The sequence below is a fragment of the Uloborus diversus genome, chromosome 5 (assembly GCF_026930045.1).
Source record: "Uloborus diversus isolate 005 chromosome 5, Udiv.v.3.1, whole genome shotgun sequence".
NCBI classification, from domain to species: domain Eukaryota; kingdom Metazoa; phylum Arthropoda; class Arachnida; order Araneae; family Uloboridae; genus Uloborus; species Uloborus diversus.
Window position 1 is genome coordinate 113395197 of NC_072735.1, and position 21381 is coordinate 113416577.

Here is a 21381-nt window from a genome sequence, read left to right on the forward strand (position 1 = left end):
ATAAGAATATTCTTTACATTATAAAATATTCTTAGTACAGTGTAGATAATAAGATTATTTTTTCTTGTCTATCCAGTGATCATAATATGAAAATAATTTAACGAAACATGAAGTTTTGTGGTTCCTAGTGTCTCCAAACTCCAAAGAACCACATTTAAGTTTTTGAATGTCTGAATTAGAAAAGTTAATTTATATTCGTCAAAAACATTTGAGGCAATGCTGTTATAGGGAGCCTTCGTGGCTGAGCGGTCAGAAGTACTAGCTTATACAGCGGCCTGCATGCAGTCATGGGTTTGAATACCATCTTCGACTTGTGTGTTACATCCTTTTTTGGCGACATAAATTTCATTCTGATTAGTGCTATTTGTACCGTATTGTACTCATAGTAGGGCACTCTAAAATTTCTGGCTTATTATTTTTAAAGTTGTTATACAATCCCTATCTCATTGTTATTGCAGGCTTTACTCAAGAAGGGCCCCAGCACTTCACGGCAAATCTGGGGGAGGACGTGATCCTGCACTGTGCTCTCGAGTTCCCGGAAAACAAGCCCGTGCCCTACGTCATCCAGTGGCAGAAGCAAGGTATCAAGATACCAATCTACATTTGGTACGACGGATACCCGCCCCACTCTGGAGATGGCTACGAAGGCAGGGTTTCGCTTTACGAGTTAGCCTCGCTGAATCTCACGAATGTGCAGGAGAGCGACCAGGGCTGGTACGAGTGCAAGGTGTACTTTCTCAACAGACCTCCGGATTCCCCCAAAAACGGCACTTGGGTGCATCTCGATGTTCATGGTGAGTTGACACAGTTATATTTTATTCAACATTAACTCTGCATTTTTTTTTTCATAACCTATATACAAGGCTATTCAAAAAAAAAAAAAAATCCGATTTCGAACATTTATTTCTTCCAAATTACAAAAGGTTGAACCATCATTCCACAACCCAGGACGTTCGTAGACAGACGAAAGTTTCAAGTTTGAGAAGTCCGGGATGAAATTCCAATCACTGCCTCATTGGCACTGTTGGTTGTCTGTTGTACTCAAAATGGCGAAACAACAGGGAAAAGTATATTTTGTATACTGTATTTAACCAATTATTAGAGTTAAACCAGGTTTTCACCGTCAGTTTAACAAATGATCGCATCAACAAAAGCATTACCAGGGGCATCGGCAATTCTATCGAGTCTGTTAATTCGATAACTTGTGACCAATTAGTTTGTGTGTGGCAAGAAATGAGACCCCATTTTGATACTTGTCGTGCTCATATTGAATGCATAAAACAAAAATTGAATTCTCGTATTTTGTCTTTCCTGGAACGTTAGAATTGTGCTTTCATCTTTGGTAGTTTAAAAGAAATGAAAGTTTGAAATTTGATCCTTCTTTTTGAATAGCCCTGTTGTTACTATGCAACTAATTGAATCATTACTGCCGTCGTAGGCAAACCAATTGAATTTCTCCACGATTTTCTACAGTTTGACTCTGATTGGAAAAAAATCCAATGGGTGAAGGATTAAACGGTTCCGTTGGCCAAAATACGATTGATTGATAATTATTTGAAATACCATGCTTATTTACATGGTTTCTTCCGTCTTTGCATACTTGGCGGTCAATTCAATTTTGGATCTGTTTAATTGGAATGCTGTTTGAAGTCGGTTCCTTTTCAAAAAATGCAGAATATTATGAATTTCCCTTCTTTATAGTGAATCAAATTTCCGTTTCTAGACATAGTAATTCATTCCAAATGCTTCTATTTTGGAGTTATCTTGTATTTGATGTCATGTTAATTCTCGTTTGTGGCAGAATTATGTTCCCAGTCGTGCATCACAGCATGATGATTTTTTAAACATTTAACAATGCTAAAGTATCTATTTTATTTTATCGAATTAAAAAATTTATCTCTGGACAATTTTTTGTATTGCCTATTCATCACTTAATGCTGATAATTTTAACTTCACTTAAATATGGATTTAAAAATGATTTTTTATAACTGACACGATTTAGAAACCAAATTTAAAATATGGACGCCACACTACAACTTTGAATGGCTATTACATAATCAATATTTTTCAATAACTCAAAAGAATGAGAGCGGGAACCCATATACGTTAGTTACAAGTATATTTCTTAATGCTTATTTGTACTTCAAAAAAATTATTTTTCTGCTGTATTACTTTTGCTTTCGTTTTTAATTTCCATTATTAATATTACTTCCGTTGTTAAGATGTTTTTCTAGATGAAGTCTAGAACTTAATAAAGTTTGAAAATAAAATAGTTGTGAAAATAAACCGAAACTTGCAAGAGGCCATTTTATTTTTAAAGAATTGTTTGAAACAATAAAACAAAGACTGAAGATATATTTGTCGAAATCGAGATACTTGTCGAAGCTTGTAAAATGAGAAAGCAGACTAGTTTAGCTCTGAATGGGCAACCAACCAGTTTAATAATGAATCTTTCAAACAGTATTACTTTACATTATTACTCATGTGTTTAGAATTATTTATTTTACCATCATAAAGAAATTGAAGCAATAAACCCACTTCAGGTTCCTGTCAAATCTAATATTAAACTTGTGATACAAATCAGACACAATATTTCTTAGCGTCTGCAAAAAATATGATAAAAGAATTTCAAAAAAAAGAAGAGTTATTTTTTCTTTCGTTACCTTTACAGATTTTGACAACCTCCCTTAAAAGCAAAGGTTGACGAACCCTGTCTCACACAATTGATGGCTTTGTTGAAAAGAACGTAGAGGAACTAATGCTTTTCTTCCCCTTTTTACTTTATTTGAAAAATATCTTCTTAGATCGCAGCTGAGCTTTTAACTTCAATCAAAAGTAAAAGATTCAAAATATACCCAAGAGGCTCGAATTTCTCGTCAATTACTATTTGGAAATCAAAAATGAAAAGTAAGGAACGAATTCAAGCGTTCTTTCAAGGACAGTTTTTCCGATTTTGTTCTTCCTGTACTTCCAAGTTTCGGGTATTTTTGGGGAAGATGATTTATTAGAAAATGAAATGGTTACGATGTGCGGTAGTTTTCATACTAAATTCAGATTGAGTATTTCTGTGCATATTACGTTTTTCATTTATTTAACACATGCTTAAAATTTAGGTTTTCATATCCCAATTAGAAAAAAAAACTGTACCTCAATATTATTCGTGGTATGAAAACTTCGCTCCTAAACACTGAACTATACTTTTAGATAACGAAAAAGGATTTTCGCTACACCTATAAAGAAAATTATAACCGATTCCATATGCTTCTCCACTATTTTTGGATGCAAATTATTTCTTTGTCTCTTTTAATCTTGAGAAAATACTTACATCTTAAGTAAGAGTAAGGTACCTTTATTTGGATTACTCGTCAATTTATTGAGAGACAGAATTTTTTCCAGAACTTAAAGAACATTTTTGCTAAACTATCAAACAAAGACAGTCAGCGCCTATTTTTAATCATCTGGAAAATACATGACTTCAAAAAAGCAAGAACATTATCAGTCCTTGAAGGGGAAGTCATTAAAAATATATTTAAAACTGATTCGTATTTTGCATTCGTTAGCGAAAGATCACTGGTATCAGTTTTTTTTATGTTTTTATTTCCTGCCTTACCTCCATAAAATTGCGTGTATTCTCTTTCCATTTTATTAGCGAAGAAAACCAGCTACACAATTTCGTAATAATTTTCCAACATTTTCAGAAAGACCTGTATTGTAATACAAGAATGCATTGTTTTTGAGCATACGGCGCTCACAACATTTGTTGAAAACGAGGAGACTCCGTTCCCTGCTCGTCTCACTCGTCAACATCCATTCACTTTCGTCTAATTCTCGACGTGCAAAGATGAGACCGGGCAAAATGAGTTTCTCGTAAAGTTTTGAATTTTTCGCTGCCTTGTTGAACTCTAAGCTCCCAGTGGTTCTCGAGAACATTAGACTTCAGACATACAAATTTTAGTAGTAGTCAAAAGTTGATTACTTTCTAGTAGTGCAGAAGGGAATGTAGAAGATAAAACATTAGACATGTCATTAATTCGATCAAAATTTAATTTTTATTAAAATATCAAAAGCGTGTGATAACTACGAGCATAACGCATATGATAAAACGTTCCTACTAGAAATCAGGTTTTGAAATTTCTAAAAACCATTCACATGTTCTTTCATGTTTAAGCTAGACAATTACACATTTGATGTAGGCAACGTTTGTCTGTACTAGTGTCTGTTGATATTGAATTTACAAAGTTTTGCTGGTAATTCCAACAGCGATTATCAAAAGTAATAACTATCATCAGCTGGTGAAATTACGTGATTTTTTACTTGAATGAAAAGGATTTCGGAAAGCAGAACTGCAAATTTATTTTGACATAAAACTGCATAAAATTCAAAATATATATATATATATTTCTTATATATAGTAAGTTCAAACACCGGCATTTTTCAAGCTTTTAAATAATTATGAATGATACATGCCACTAAAACTCATTTTCGCGAAGTTATTGCCCAACTTCAACAGTCAAACTTTTTTTTTTTTTTTCGATTACAGAAACGGTATTAACTCTAAAGGAGAATTAAGCTGGTAAATATCTACCAAAGAAAAGAAAAGGTTGAATCTGGAAATGTTTGCAGTGAAAAGGGAGCCCAAATATTTGCTTTACGTTGTAATGAAAGAAAAAACCTTAACCTAAGGGTTAAACGTTTTGTGTGTCCAGTGAATGTAGAAACCATTACATTTAATCAAAACACACATGCCTTTAAATCTCTTCGTATTTTGCACAATTAGTCAACATTTTCTGTACCGTATGCCAACTGATGTGATAAGTTGCAGTTTCTGAAAGTATCGTGCATTTACTTTTGCATTCTTTCGATTAAAACGAAAAACAATAATAAAGGCCATTGATCTTCGTAATATGAACTTTCTATGGAAAAGTAAAAACAAATAAAATTGAATAACAAATTATGGATTTAATTTAATGTTGATGCGTCGTGTACTGAAATTAAGGTGAAATCGGGGATAATTTATTTTTTAACTGGCAGAAAGTTCTTTATAAAAAAGCAAAAATTGCTTAAGTACAATTCTGCGCTGAAAACAAAATCGCTAAAATATCTACGATGCTAATTGAATGCTTTGTTTTAAACATACAAACTTTATTTTTACGATCAAAAACAAGGGGAGGGAGTTGTTTGCAATTGCAAAACTTGAAAGTGCAACACCTTGTTATCCATTAAATTATGTTAGGAGGAAATCAACCAATTAGTTTCTTTTTAACTGCCTGATGTGCCATTTTCGAATCTTTCTCCTACAAAACCCAACCGAGATTGGACTACCCTATTTTAAATTTGAATAGCTTTCTGAAAATATTTGAGTTATTTTATCATGCGCTTTTGTGTTGCAAATTTCCTATTCCCTATCTTATATAATTAAAAACTGAGCGTATGTATCTATGTATGTACCTATGTATCTATGTAGTCATCTATGTCCAAGTTTCTTCTCCCGAACGACAGTGAACTGACCATCCAACCAGGTATCGATGGATTCGCAATCTTCTCGTCTTTATGTTTGGCTATTTAACATAAACCTCCGATAATAATTAGCGGAGATATCAATTAAAAACTATTAAATATGACAGTTAGATTTCGACATAAAATCCCTATTTTTCGAAGGCAATTCTCCATTTTTCTCCATTCAAATTATTATTCAGTGCTTCATCTCAACTTTCCGCAACAATGCTTTTATTAAAATTTATAGCTTTGGAGAAAATCATATTGAGACGAAAGATCTGTTTCCATTTTTTGTCTCGAATATGAGCAAATAAAATTCTGAGTTTTGTTTTGAAGGCTTCTCCTGTAATCGGGGAATTTAAAATGTTTACTTTTTGGTTATTTTTCCGAAATCTGCCGAATTTTTTTTTTTTTTTGCAAGCCTGATTGTTGAACACGCGTCACTTGACATAACTTTTATTTTCGAGGTGGACCGTGCAAAGCTGGGCGACGTAGCTAGTTTGAATTAAATTTTTAATCGTGAGTTATCGCATGAATTCTCTATTTGGTAACAGAAAACTACAAGCTTTAAAAATTTTGAATGGCAATAGTTGAAGATTTTATCCATAGAAATAGCTCAATCAGCAATTCGGAACTCCAGCGCTCGAATACGCTACCTTGCGGTGATTTACAAAACTGCAAATGAAACTAAAACATTGCCACGTTGCGTTCCACGTGTGTCTGTTGACGTAAACACAGGCAGTTTGTTCTGAGTAATTATTAACGCAATCGATGAGTCTTAGTTTGCTTTCAGCTACAGAAATTAATTCGTCCCTTAGTAGTATTCTCGAGCTTCTCAAAATAATGTTAGTTTTCATTATTTCCTTAATAATTGGTGAAAGCGAAAATTCTGGATTAACAAACTTGGATAACGTTATACAAGGTAAAAATTTTTATTGTTTTGTATGAATTTGTAAGAATATGGGGGTTTTTTAATCTTAAATTAATTAAACTTACCATATTTTACAGCAGCATTTAGTTGGAATGGACAGTATGCAAAATATTTTCTTGACTATATTATCGTAGAACAAAATGAATAACCGAGAAAGAATTTACTTTATTCCTTTTATTCTCAGTTGAAAGGTTTCGCCAAATTTGTTTAGGGTTATAGTTTTAGTATAGTGCGAGCAATGTAGCCTTGGCGAGATTTCGCGTTTTTAGTTAAACCATTTTTAATTTTTATCATGAGTGGAATAAAATGGTAGTAAGATTACAGAATTCGATAAGTAAAAAGAAATAATGGTCAATCAACTGAAAAGAAAACTACCACCATATATCCGTGAGAATTTTGTTGATGATTTGCATAACATGACACAATTAAATCGTAACTCAGAAATTAGAAAAACCGAAACAGAAAATTTTTAAATTAACCGATTCGGGAATTCGAGAGAAATAACTCAGCTACAAATGGAAAACAATAAGCGCTAGCCAAGCAAGGCAAAAAAGTATCATCTTCTTTCGATAACAATTTGTAATGTCATATTGAATTTTCTAGCATTAATTGTTATTCTTGACAGGCCACAATTATTATTTAGTTTTATCAAGAATTGATAAATATCGAATTCAACATCGTGGAAATAGCTGCTTAGAACTACGAACTACGTAGTTTGCATTAATCTTTGACGTTTAGCAATGCTTCTTGAATTCTCATTTCTTTCTACGTGGGCCAGAATATCCACAAGACTTTGAAAATTAATTTAAAAAGAATAAAGCGAAAAAATCATACGTACGAACAAAAATCACAACACTTTTAGCATTTTCTTCGTTACCATGTGCGTTTGTTTTAGTTTTTAAGTCCGCCATTAGACAGTGACTTCAGTGCCCCCTATAGTTCGTTGGAGTTGCGAATTACAATTTATTATTTTAAAATTAAACGCCTACATTTTTGCCTAAAAGTAAACAGTTAATAATATCTGTATTACGCCTCCAAGACGAACGCTCACGGACCGGAATGATAGGCAAATTATATTGCGAGAGACACTTAACAAAACTGGTCTAATTTCGAACATAAGCCTTGCTAGTAAGTTTTAATGCGTCAAAGATAAATAAATTAGCGACTTAATTTCATACAGATAAAATATGAACTACTTGTTCAAGAATGAGTTTCTTTATGCCCGGTGTTAGTAGAAAGGATTTTTTTTACACAGTAGGGGAATGTGGGGCAAAGAAAAAAGGTGAAATATTTTCTCTGTTTTTAGCGCCATCTACCTGGCAATATTTTAACAATGTAGTTTCACATGTAGTTTATTCTAGTCAGAAAACAATAGCACCGAATATTAAAGCATATGATAATACAGGCAATTTTCAAAAAATGATACTTCTATTGTAATAATTGTAGAAATACAAAAATTATTTTTTATGTTATAAAATAACAAAGTTCTTGTTATTAACATTTTTAGTGTTAATTGAAATCTTCTAATATGCAGTGCAATGTTTATTTAGTTAATATTAAGCTTATTTGTGTTTAAGTATTTTGCTCAAGTAATCGAGTACATGTGGCGCAAAGTGGATGGGGCAAAGTGAAATAGCTTATTCCGTTCACTCACTCAATCATTCAATAAAACACTTACGCATTCATATATTCACTTGTTTATTCATTCATTCTCTTATTTTCTCATTCATTCACTCTTTTTTTCTTTCAAATATTAATTAATTAATTAATTAAATTGTTCGTTTACTGTTTCATTTTCTTTCCATATATTAGCTCAAATTTTTCTTTACTGATTCATTTTATCAGAAGTATTTTTTACAATCAAATAGGAAATATTTCATCATAAAAATATATCATTTTTCACTTTGCCTCATGAAAAAAAAATGTGAAAAATGTTCACTATTTTTTATGGCTCAAAATGACTGCCAAAAATTAAAAATAATGCTTCGATGAAAGTTTTAATATAAGATACAATGTTCTTTCTTTGTGTACTGTAATTTTCAAAACAAATTTCCAATTTGTTCATTTTGAAAAAGCTCAGGCATCTTAGCCATTTCACTTTGCCTCACATTCCCCTATTTTAAGATTAAGTACTCGATAATACTCGGTAAAGTATTATAACCTTCTACTTCAACAAATTAGCATTCCACTCTTAAAATAAACACGTCTGTTTTAAAGTCGGCACTTCTATAATAACGCTTTTGTGTACGTTTTGTTTTCAGTAGAGTATGCTGACTGACTCTTGATTCTTGTTGATAAAAAATTCCTGATTTTTCAAGTTTTGTGTTTGTTTGTAAATAAAATACGTTCAGCAATAATAAATGTTATCATAATCGCTGATAGACTTGAACTAGCTACATCTACATCAACACATTGCAACCTTGGTTAAGGGCTGAAGTTTCTAAAATTAAGTAATGTATTTTGACATCTTACTTCAAATGTTTCTAACTTTCTTTACTCAACTTTCAAACTTTGATTTGACTATTATTTTTCAAAATATGTCAAAAGCTCTTGGGTTTTAGTTAAAATTTTGTTTCTTTTTGGTCAAAAAAAAAATTTAAGGGATTTTCCATCTCCAAAAATGCTTGATTCATGTAATAAAACTAATCTTACCTCAGAATCTTTTAAACAAACTAGTATACGGTTAGTAAAATATTTGTCCAGTAAGTACAACATGGGACAATTCAACTAATTGCATTTGAAACTATTTCCTTCCGAGAGCGATTCTGTGAGGTTTGTTTTGGATTGTTTTTTGAAACAGGTCCCCGGATGAGTAGCTCACAAATTATAAGTTTTAAAATCTGGACCATCCACATAATTCCCGATTCTAAAAACGCATCATTCTCGGAAAATGATAGCCTTTCCCGGTATGAAAACACTTTCCTTAAGTATCTAAATTTTTCAGCATATAACTTCTCTGCTACTAACGTCATACGGATTTAAAAAATTTCTACGTTATCAAATTTATATTTATTCAACTGTCAAGTTTCTTTCACAAAACATAGAACCACACACGCGAAGTTAATTACATTTTCATAAAAGTAGATACACTGTAAGAAACATGTTTAAGGTTACCAGGATTAATGGGTGTAACTTTACACTAATTCTGGAGAGTGTAGTATCATTTTTTTAAACTCAAATTGTTGGAAGAACTTTGCACTATGGTTTGGGTATAAAGTCCCGCCTGCAGTCAGTAGAATTCAAAGCGCATGCGTAAAAATCAGCCTCGACGCAGTGCTGATAAACTCTTTTTAACGGCTTTGGTGGCCGAGCCGTAAAACATTCTTGCTTTCCAACCTGTCTGTGAGACTTACGGTGCGGGTTCGGTCCCACTCAGGTGTCCTAGGTGATATTTCCTCTTTTAGTGCTGTAAAAGTTGCTTTGTTTATAAAAATAAATTTCGGTTCGGTGTAAAGATGGTTGGTGTAAATTGGATGTAAAAAAGTGTGAACTTGATAAATACTGAAAAATAAAACGAATGATTGAAAGCAAAAGCTGTGAAGAAGACCAAAAACAAGGGGTTCTAGCATTATTTAGTTTTTTTAATACTGTTATAAAGAAATTTCAAATTTTGTAACCAACTAACTTATTTTTATACATTGAATTTAAACAGTATAGAAAGAACTTTGATTTTGACAATGTTTGACCCTCCCCTCCCTCTATGCAAGGATACGCAAGATTTTTTAAATCCCCTCCTCCCCTTATCTTACGTAAGATTCAATTTCGTTTTCCAAAATAAAAAAAAAATAGCGAATCTTACATCACTAGAATCGTTATTAAATTCACTTATTATTAAATTAAACCTTTTTCTGCAAAGAAATATTTAATAAAAAGTTAAAATCTAGACTGAATGATTTTTTGACATTTTTTTGCATATGATGTGATATAAATTAAAAATAAAACTTGCCATATATAGTGCGATCCTTTTATTACATTTATACTATTCATTCTTTGTAAAACGAATAAGTAACAGCTCATCCTAATACGTTTTTTACCTATCAGACGCAAAAGAAATATGATCCCTGCCAAAACACTTCACAGCGCGATTTCTAATGTAAAATATCGACTTGGAAAATATTATGTAGGAGTGAGTTTGCCCCCCCCCCTTTTCCCCCAAAGTAAGGGTATGTTGAGATTCCCGCCTCTCCTCGGGACCCTTACGTAATTAATGAATGGCCCCTTACTATTTTAAACCGAGACACTTGAAAAAAATACGGACAAAAAGCCCGTTATAAGCATTCAAAGAGGATATTATGTTCTTTTTTAGTTGCGGGGATAATTTGTGCATAATTTGACAGGCGATTTACATTTTGCTTTTGTTTTTTCTTTTCACAGCGCAACCCCACTTTAAAACAAAGCCCCCTGATGTGGTGTACGTCAAAGTTGGAGAGTCGGTATCCTTGCCATGCGAAGCAGCCGGAACTCCTCCCCCAGCCCTCATATGGTACAAAGTAAGTCAACTTTTCTTTTACGTATTATTTCCTATTTTTTAGTCTTCAGAGCAATAACGGGATACGCCAGTCATTTATCGTATTTTTAAGTGTTAAATTGTTTGCATTTTTTTCCAGTAGCCGTAAATGTCATTCATGTATTACGTACGTTTTCGAAAGAACCATGTATAAAGTAATTACAGTTATAGTAATTTATAACAGATGTTCATCGTAACTTTCATAAACTGTTCTATTGGAATTTTGTTTGAAAATCCTGCCCACAGACTTTGTTTATGCAAAAAGAAGAAATTGAACCTTCTTAAAAGTAAGTTGTGGCAAGTGCGACCCATGCAATGTGCCTTTTATTTTGTTAGTAATTCCTATTTTCAATGCCCTCTTTATTTACTTTCTTCATAAACTTCTAGTAAAAACTCCCGTTGTGAATTTTATTTCCGAAAATCATGCATGAACCAACGAAGAGATAATTTGAGAGATAACCTCCAAGCAGCTTTGGTTTTTTTGACTAATGGAAAAGGTGGAAGGGGGGCAGCAGCAATGTGATTAGATATTATCGAGTAAACTGTTGTAAACAATTAAAATTTTAAGCTAGGATGGAAATTTTGCACTTGGTAGAACTACTGCTATTTTTCAGTTCGTAGAAAGAAAATAAAAGAATAGGGGGGGGGAGAGGGAAGGAGAGTTAAATGAAAGTGATAATGAGTAACAGAAATGAGCTTAAGGTTTATCGAAGAGCAAGATTTAGTGGCTGAAGAGATCAAAAAAGTTAGATTTAGCAATTAAAAATTAAAGATTTGGAAAGATCAAGAAAAGGATACTTTTATCAATATTTCTGTGAAAAGTGGAAAAAAAGATAAAAGACACCAAATCAATTGAAAAGAAAACTCGAAGTAAAATATTTTTTAAAAGCGGAAAGTATTTTTAGTACTACTTTTATACATATACGTTTTTTAAAGCAGCATGAATGACTGAAGTGAACTAAAATAGATGGTTTTACAAGTTCTGCATATACTACCGCAGTTAACTGTTTCAGAGAAAAATGCTTTTTTTTACATTCAAAAGTTTCAATGTCTAGTGCCATGGGGTTTTTATAACCATTTTCTTTTAAAGTTCATCATTTTTCAATGTAATTAATCCTTTATTTTTAATGAATAAAGTCCTGACATCAGTGTTTTTCATCTACTTAGTTCATTTGTTATTCTCGTTTAAATTAAGCAAGATAGGATTATAATTTTTAATGTTCCTAATAACTATTTTACTCACCTTGATAATAAAGATTTTTTTCTTCCAACCCTTTTTATCGGTCGAACATCATTTTGTGACTAGTTTCACTTGCGGGGGGAAAAAACCCCGAAATTCTCTTTCTCCGATGAGTGCGTTACAGATGAGTATGACATTTGAGATTATAATCAGAAATAATCATAATTTATTTAATAATTTTGTGACGTGTTGGATAAGTTCCAGCTACATCAGACAAAATTGCTTTATGTTATAGGATTTTTCTCCTTGTCTGTGCTAATAAGCTTGTAAAAATAAATTGCGTACTGAAATGTCAAATCTAAGACTGAAAATCACAGTGTGCTCTTAAATATACGAGAGCGAAATAAAGGGGTAGTAAATTATCCTACAGAACTTCGGCAAATATTTGAAAATTATAAAGAAATATTCTGCATTTTCAGGTAAGTTTGTTTAGCCGAAACCAATCTTTACTTACATTTGGAGTAATCTAACAGTGATTGATGCTTTTTTGTGAGATGTTGCTTCTAAGAAATCATAACAGTCTCCACCTTTAAAATAAAATTGACAACAACACAGGAAATAGTTTTTTTAAAACTGTAGGAAAACTTATTTATTCTGAAAGTAGTACTTAGGCATAGCACTAGCACCAGTTTTATTCAATGCTACACACACCACAACCATGAAATGCCAGTAAGTTGCGGTAGTCTAAGAGCCCAATAGTGCTAGAGCCGCTATATATGCAGGCCGACGCATTAGCTTAAGTTTAGCCATTTTGGATCGGATTTTTTACTGTTGCGGAGGTCGGGTTACCAGAGCAAAGTTTCGGGTTTTGCCAAATTAGCCAAAAATAATACTTTATTTAATAAACAATTCACGTGCCGCTAGTAATTGCTCGCAGTGAGAAATCACCAAACGCGATAACTTGCCAGAAAAGGCAACCACTCAAACACGCTCTCCGATCCAAAAAGGTTGAACTTAAGCTGATGCGTCGCGTTAGCTCGTAGGGCCAGCCAGACCTACGTCATAGTATAAAGGTCCAAAAAATTTTACGTAAGGACATCACAGCAGGTAAGAAAGGTTCGTTATTATTGAAGCTAAGTAGCGCAGGCTTTGGCAGGAAACAGGTATCAAATTTACGTAAAAATGTTGCAAAAACTAAACCTCATAGATTCATTCCATGTCGTGTGACCTGGTTTTCCACATCCAACCATCTCCGATTTGAAGGACGTTTTAGAGAGGTGCAAGACATGCCTTTGAAACTAACCTATGCAAAGTTTCAGCTTCCAAGACACAAATCATGAATATTTAGGATGCCTCAAAAAGAAAAGAAAAAATTGGGCTCCAAAATGGCTTCTAATGGAGGAATGGCGCTAAACACAAACTCGCGCTAACCAAACACTCCTATGACAATTCGTTTCACAAAGCTGATCCGCCATTTTGGAGCCTTTTTACTTCCTTTTACAAAAAAAGAAGTATTGTATTCGCGAAAAAAATTTCACCCAAAAACGCCCTTAATTTCCATTTTGCTCACCCCCGAATGAAGGTTTTTTTTTTATCGACTCGACCACCTGTGAATGTATACTTAAGAACGTATAGATGCCCGAAATATCCATTTTGACGATTCACGAGTTAATTACAACGAGTTTTCTCGTGACGTCTGTATGTACGTATGTATGTGCTTATGTACGTATGTGTGTATGTGCGAATGTGTCTCGCATAACTCAAAAACAGTATGTCCTAGAAAAATGAAATTTGGTACGTACACTCTTAGTGGGGTCTAGATGTGCACCTTCCTTTTTGGTTGCACTCAGATGTTCCAAAGGGGATCTTTTACACCTTTTTGGGGGGAAATCATTACTAATTTCAATGTGTTATAATTTGGTGGTGTTATAACACTTGTCGATATACCACCAAAGTTTTGGTCGCTAAGTTTTGTCGCCAACTTGGCGACAAAATTGGAGGATGGGGGGTTTTTTTTATTTTTTGTTTTTTTTAAAGATAAATTTGGTTTTAATTTAACCTGACCATATCTAGAGAGTTAACCATAGAATCACATTAAAATTGCTAATATTGGGGTAATTTATCTGTATAAAACATTTTCTTTGCTTCGGTTCGCAACAAACTTGGGGTGAAAATATTTAATCGAAAGGCATATCTGCACCCCTATAAAATTTCGCTGAAATCGGAGATGGTCGAGTGAAGTCACTTTACATGGTATGACTCAGTTTTTGACTCACCTTATTTGCTATCTGTTCTCTTCCAAAGCCAGCGCGACTGAGCTTAAATAATAGCGAACCATTCTTACCTGCTGTGATGTGCATACGTACAAAAATTTTGACCCTTTGCATTATGACGTGGGTCTGGCACTCATGGTCTCTTGCTCTACGCCCTTTTTTTTATCATAACTGTTTTTTCCATTGATTGCTAAACACTTAATTCTAATAACGCTGAGATGTTTGAAATGAGTCTAGATCGTTTAAATGAAAAATAAAACATTAGGTCAAGCAGTGAGAAGTTATTGTTCGGTAAACAAAAAAAATGCTCTTTCATCCTACCCATTGTCAAAATAAAGACAACAGGTAATGTAAAGGGTTCGACAAACCCGGGCCACCAAAGTGCTTAGTTGACTAAAAACCATCTTGGCGGCTAAATCTTTCAGAACAAGAATCTTTCAGATGCCACGTTTTAATTTTCCTATGAACTCTGCTAAATAATATGTCTGGTGCATAATATTTTTTCCTGGTGCCTTACATTTTACTTTTTATTTATCGCTGATAATGTGACAAAAATATTGAGTACTTCTTCATAAAACTCATACATTTTGGCCCAATGTAAAAATTAATTAAACAAACTTTTGAAATATTCTCAATTAATCAAAATTGAATCAGTCAAATTGATTCAATCAACGAAAAGGTGTGAATGGACAGCAAACCGAAAGTACGAGTTTATAAGTTTAGACTTTACAGCATATTGCATTTTGCGGTTAATAGATAAACTGAAGAAATCAGCATAAGTTAGCTCACTAATTTGGTTATTGATATAGAGCAAAACTTTTCAAAGCATGCTGCACATCAAAAAGGCACGAAGCACCTTCCAACTGCAGCAGGGGAGAAATTCTCTTCCAAGTCAACATTTTCTTTTTTCTCCGGCCTCAATTTATTTTCTTTTTCAACTTTTTCGTTAAACTGAAAACCTCTTCAAACGTGTGTAACCTTTCGATCGTCTACAGCCATAAAAGGAAATAGAAAACAGATATTTTTTCCATGCATCAATTTTTTATTCAATAAGAAATGATGCTTCAAAGAGAAAGTTCACGTTCCTGCTGTTCCTTTTCCCAGACTTGCTTTATGGAGAAAAAACACTGCAAATCTGGACTTAAGTATGTTATGAGCACACAAATAGGGAGGAATTTTTCGAAATTCAGTCCTAATCGAAGTCCTAAAAGTGTAGTTTAAAGCTGTCTTTAGTCACATTAAAGGCGTTGTAAATAGTTTTTTTACCCACATATAATTCTCTGCTTCTAGAAGTGTGAAATAGCCTCGAATCTTTACAAAAATGCGCTTCACATACACTTCAAATTATTTAAATATAATCTTCCAAAAAAATACTAGGCACTAACTTCGTAGCACAACAAGTCATAACATAGTTACATGGATCTGACTGCACTGCGAATGATACTGATTACAATCACAAAGGGACAGACTTGTGACGTCTGCGCAGTATTCACGACACATTTGTGACATGCCTTATATATACGAACCGGCGCATCAGCTTAAGATCAGCCATTTTGGATAGGAGCGCGTGTTTGAGTGGTTGTCTTTTCTGGCGAGTTATTGCGTTTGGCTATTGTTCACTGCGAGCGATTATTGCTGCACGTGAATTGTTTATTAAATAAAATATTATTTACGGCAAGTTTGGCGAAAGACGAAACTTTGCTGTGGCAACCCTAGCTCCGCAACAATGAAAAATCCGATCCAAAAGGGCTAAACTTAAGTTCATGCGTCGGCCTATATCTATATAGCGGCTCTACTTCAGGCGACTTCACTTAGACGTAACTGCACCAATTTATTTGTGACACTATGAAGGCTCCTCTGTTACATCAATTTGTGACGTCACCGCGAACTGGTATTCGTAAGTTGCTGTAACTTTTTGATGAATTTTCAGTGACCGTCACGCGACATTCATATAAAAGTCCCAGTACTATTAGGGTACAGAGACAAAGGAAATCAAGAGACGATAACTCCTCAGTATGGAATGGACTGTCTATCTTAACAAGAAATGCTTTTAAAAAAAAACTTAAAAAACATTAAGTTAACACTGAAGAAGAGGGACAGTTTTTTGTAAACTGCAGTGCGCAACTTATCGTCAAAGAAAAGGAAGGTAGCTCTCTGACACTTTGAAAGAAAAATCCAGGACGTTGTAAACGGAGGATCTGGTGGAGCTAAGGATTCTCTCGTGGAGTATTTCAGATGAGCTCAGCTTCTCCGAACAACAGAAAAAAGAAAAGAGTCTTTGGTAAAGGGGGGAAAAAGAAACTTTAAATATGACTATTGCATTCGGTATCATCTGCAAGTGAAGATTTCAAAGAAAATATATTTTAACTAGATTAAAGTGTTCATGATCTTTGCATGTGCTTCTACTGTATAGTCCTGTTTGTGTAAATTGCAGCACCATGAAAGAATCCTCTCAAACGAATGAAATTTATGCCTCAAATTTATTATATATAGTGTTACAATTAAAGGATCGCTCTGTGATATGTTATCATTTGCATGTCCTTTGCTTTTTATTTCCTAAAAGTTTTGGTTCAATTACATAATTCCTTAGTAGTGTTGCAATTTCCAAAAATGCGAAGCTCCTGCGCCTCTCCTCCGTTTTCTCCTAAAAGAACCTGAATCGAGAGTATTTTTGTAACGATGAAGTTTTTAGAAAATTAACCATAAATAATGGAGACACAAATCTCTAAGATATCTACTCGAAAATTTTCTCCCGAGACTTTTTCTCTGTAAGCACAAATTTTTTTCATTAAAAAAAAAGGCTTTTTAGTCTCGAAAAATCTCTTCATCCATAAGCTTTTTTTTTTTTTTGCTTTGAAAATTGAGTCCCTTGTTGCCTAGAAACACGTGTCTACGTAAATATGCAGTTTTAGCGTTATTTTTCTAATTTTGGCATCGTACAAGAATAAATATTTTTCTCGTAATAGAATTAATGTTAAAAGTCTTAGATAGTATTTACTGTTTAAAAAGGTTGTTTGTAATAAACTCTTTATCAAAAGGATCATTTTAGAAAGCTTAAAATGTGTTAGAATTACGACTGTATTTCCCTTCAACAAATCCAGTTTCAAATAACATGGAAATTTAAATTGAAGCAGTAATTTTCCTCTTGAGCAAATATCTGCCAGAGCAGAGTTCACCCGAAACATTTCAATGCCTCATCCAACACCCTCAGTGTGTGCTTTAAACGCTTCTTAAACTTCTAATTTATTTCATCCAGAAACCATTCTGTTCTCTCATTCTTGTCTTTCCCATTTTCTAGGACAGTTCACCGTTGGAAGAAAGTAGAACAGTCCAAATCCTCCCGACAGAGTTGCGGATTAGTAACCTGAGACAGACAGACATTGGTGATTACATGTGCTTGGCAAAAAACAGAATAGGAAATGTCACTTCCACGAGTAAAGTTATTGTCGCAGGTAATCCGCTTTATAGTAAAGAATTCTTGTTCTTGCTTCTGTTCCAAATCCGTGTTTTTGTTTCTTCAGACGCAGGAATCCTATTTGCATTATTTTCGGAAATGCGACTGCATTGTTAAGTTTCGAAAATTCTTTTTCCAAAGAACTGTTTTGCAAATTATTTTATCCTTAGTGAACCGTCGTCTGCGTTTTAACAAAGAAAATGCCCCACCTTTAATCTTTTTTTTTTTTTACTTTAGTGTTTTCATTTTTTAATGCAATAAATGCATGGTCAACAAAGACTGAAACTATAGGTTAAACTCGGGATAGAGTACAAACTAAAATTCAGAGCTAAAAGTTAAAAGTTAATATTTGATGATGTATTGAAATGATGCATATAGGACGTGGTGCAAAAAGCATTGTAGTACCAATAGATATTAGCATCAGTAATAAGATATAGATATATGATGTATGCATACAAAATTAGAAGACACACATCAAAAACTATAACTAATATTTATTGACGGTGTGAATTCGGTTTTGGATGCAAGAAAGAAAATTGTGCGATACCTTACTGTTGTGTATCCTCGGTCATATCTTAGTATTAGCCACAATGCAGCACCTGAAGAGTAGTACTGATTCAACTATTGATGACTGATTTATTCCATCTTCAATTGAGAAGATATAAAATGATTTTCTAAGCATTAAAATCTTGCATCTAAATTACGAATTGCTCCTTTTAGTGATTCCCTTACTCATACTTTAATTATGACATAGTAAAAGATCAAATGGCTCTAGTTAAAGCTTTTAAATAAACAAGAATTTCGTGACTGAAATGTAGAAAAAAAATCATATCATATAGAATAATATAATATATAAAAATCTTTAGCTTAATTTAACTAATCTAATATGCACTTGGTGCGAAAAACGAAAAGTACAATTGCTCTTGTTAAAGCAGATGATATAACAAAACGAGTCTAGCTTTTACGTATGAATAAAAGTTTTCCAGGATGTGTAATTCAACATTACTCACTGTTCTGGTTCTTGCAATTACCCCAAATTAAATCTAAATATCCTTGGCACAGGAAGGATGGATATTTACTTGGACGTAGTTAATAGCATAGGAAAATTTATAAATGTCAAAATGAGTGAAGAGAATGAGATTGAATATATTTTCCTTGGTACTTATCACGAATACACAACTTACAAAACTTCTAAAATCTTTTTAAAAGAAAAAAAGCAGGAACTATGTATTTAATTCCATATTGTTTTCGAACTGCATATCGGGAACATAATAATAACAGATTACCTAATATTACTACACTAGAAAGTCGCCCGTCAAGGTATGACGGATGAAAATTGCTTCTACTCTTCTACATTTGAACTAAGTAATTGTCTGTTTGATGATATTTTTATACTTGAAATTTTAACCCTAACTCCAGTGGATTAACCCTAAACTCCATTTGGTAGCGTTCATTGTGTTGACCATTCTTTCGTTACTTCATTTCCCTGAAATGACAGTCTTACCAGTAAAGCAGTTAAGTTACCGGATCGAGTAAAGCAGTTAAGTTACCTGATCCAGTTCAGCCTTGTCACGATAAAGCATTTCCCTGCATGTTAAACATTACAAAAATATATTATCAAATTATCATGCCGTGGCATGAGTTTCATTGTTGAAATACGCGGGTTACTCGTTCATCGGCTATTATTTATATGAGGATTTTGTGCAACATCTGAACTTCTTTTCGTTTTATTAGGACCAGCCTCAATCGTGGTACCACCTCGGAACGTCACGAAGCTGGAAGGAGACAGAGCGGAATTTATCTGTGAAGCCAAGGCCTTGCCGAGTAACGTGACACACCGCTGGTTCCACAACGGAGTTGAAATCAGTCAGCTGTCGTGGCTAGAAACGAGGACAGTTGTGAGGAGGGATGGAACACTTTTCATCAGTCCAACCTCTGCAGAAGACAGTGGGAAATTCACGTGCGAAGTCACCAACGGCATCGGCGCACCCGTCACAGCTTCCGCCTACCTCAGCGTCGAGTGTAAGTTGAATGTTTACTTTAAACTGAAATATTCAACATAAGCAGGCAGACCACTGTCAATGAAATACTTACAGGCTGATCCAGAGAAAAACCAGAATTAGTTCAGACAGTATTGTTTTCTTATAAATTACTAAACCCTGCTGTATGTAAAGAAATTAGCTTTTCATTGGCTCAGCTAGAATCTTTTACTGAGGTTGTATAATTCATAGCAGGTGTTACTACACGTGCAAGTCCGGGCTAGTGCCCCCTCAACTCGGGGCGACTATGAAATTACAACGAAAAATAGCTCTTTCGCATGTGTTGTGCAACCGCCCAAGTAACATAAATCACGTTGCATCACGTTGCTCTGAAGCGTTGACATCACGTTATTGGTAACGTTGATAGAGCGAAAATATGTCTCGTTGCAAAACGCAAAAGCAACGGTTTTAGTCAGGGCCGAATTAATAAATAGGCAAAGTAGGCAATTGCCTAGGGGCCCCGAGGTTCTGAGGGGCCCCAGAGAAATCGTAGAGTTGAAAATATGTAAGAAAAAAGTTCTTTTTTCTACAAAAAGAAAAAGAAAGAAAAAGGAAAAAAATGGGGGGCTCCCTTATTTTTTTTTCTCATCTTTTATTCCTGTCGAATAGGAACTTTTTTAGACATGTGGGATCCGGGGGCACACACGACAACTATGAGGCCCTTACCAAAAGGTTTTGTTATTCATTTTTCAAATGTCATGGAAACCATGGCCTTTTATTTTAGCTGCTAAAGGGCTGACAAGGGCATATTTACCATATCTCAAATATCACAAATGTTATATTTGATGTTAGGGCACCCACAACATAAGGGCCCCCAAGAGAGATTTAAAATTGAACATGAAAAAAATATTTACGTTAACAAGTTGGGCCAAAAATGAGTAGATCCGTCATTTTGGCCCGACGGCATCCAGATCATTAAATGTTGGCTAACGATAAACTACATAACGAAAGATTGTTTTAATGATTAAAACAAGAGAGTATTAAAATAAAAAATCATTTTTTTTTCTATCTTAGAAGTATTGATGAAGGAATCGTGACATTTTGTACCTTTGAATTCGATATCTGTCAGCTTTATGTATTTTTTTGCACTGCCCTATGATTGCAATACTGCATTCATAACTAAATCAAAGGGATTTTATTGAAATATATGTTTTATGTGTGTTTTTCGTTTTTACTTATGTTCTGAAGAAGTATTTTAACATCTAGTTAATGATACAGTTAAGTTATTTTCATCTCTTCGGGAGGGAAACCGTCCCTCCCCCCCCCCTTATATCCGCTACAAATAACAATAATGGTATAAATGCTTCAGCAATATTTTACTGAGTAATGATCTATAAATCTTTTTTTTCTACCTCTAAAATGAAAAGTAAACATAAACACATTTTAGTCACCATATTAATTGTTAATAAACATTATTGGTAATACTTAAAATTGTAGTCAGAACCTAAAACTAAGAGCTTTAAAATGAGGGGTAAATTATGAAATTTGATAAAGGAATTGA

The 21381-nt window shown here is 33.7% G+C and overlaps 1 protein-coding gene across 1 annotated transcript in view; it reads left to right on the plus strand.

Annotated features, from left to right (window-relative positions):
• Positions 1-287: 287 nt before the first annotated feature.
• Positions 288-21381, plus strand: part of LOC129223089 (protein turtle-like) — a 64801-nt gene continuing 43707 nt past the window's right edge. The window contains exons 1-5 of the mRNA XM_054857655.1: positions 288-291; positions 459-794; positions 10802-10917; positions 17686-17839; positions 19576-19863. Coding sequence (XP_054713630.1) covers positions 288-291; positions 459-794; positions 10802-10917; positions 17686-17839; positions 19576-19863 — 898 coding nt within the window. The remainder of the gene's footprint in view (positions 292-458; positions 795-10801; positions 10918-17685; positions 17840-19575; positions 19864-21381) is intronic.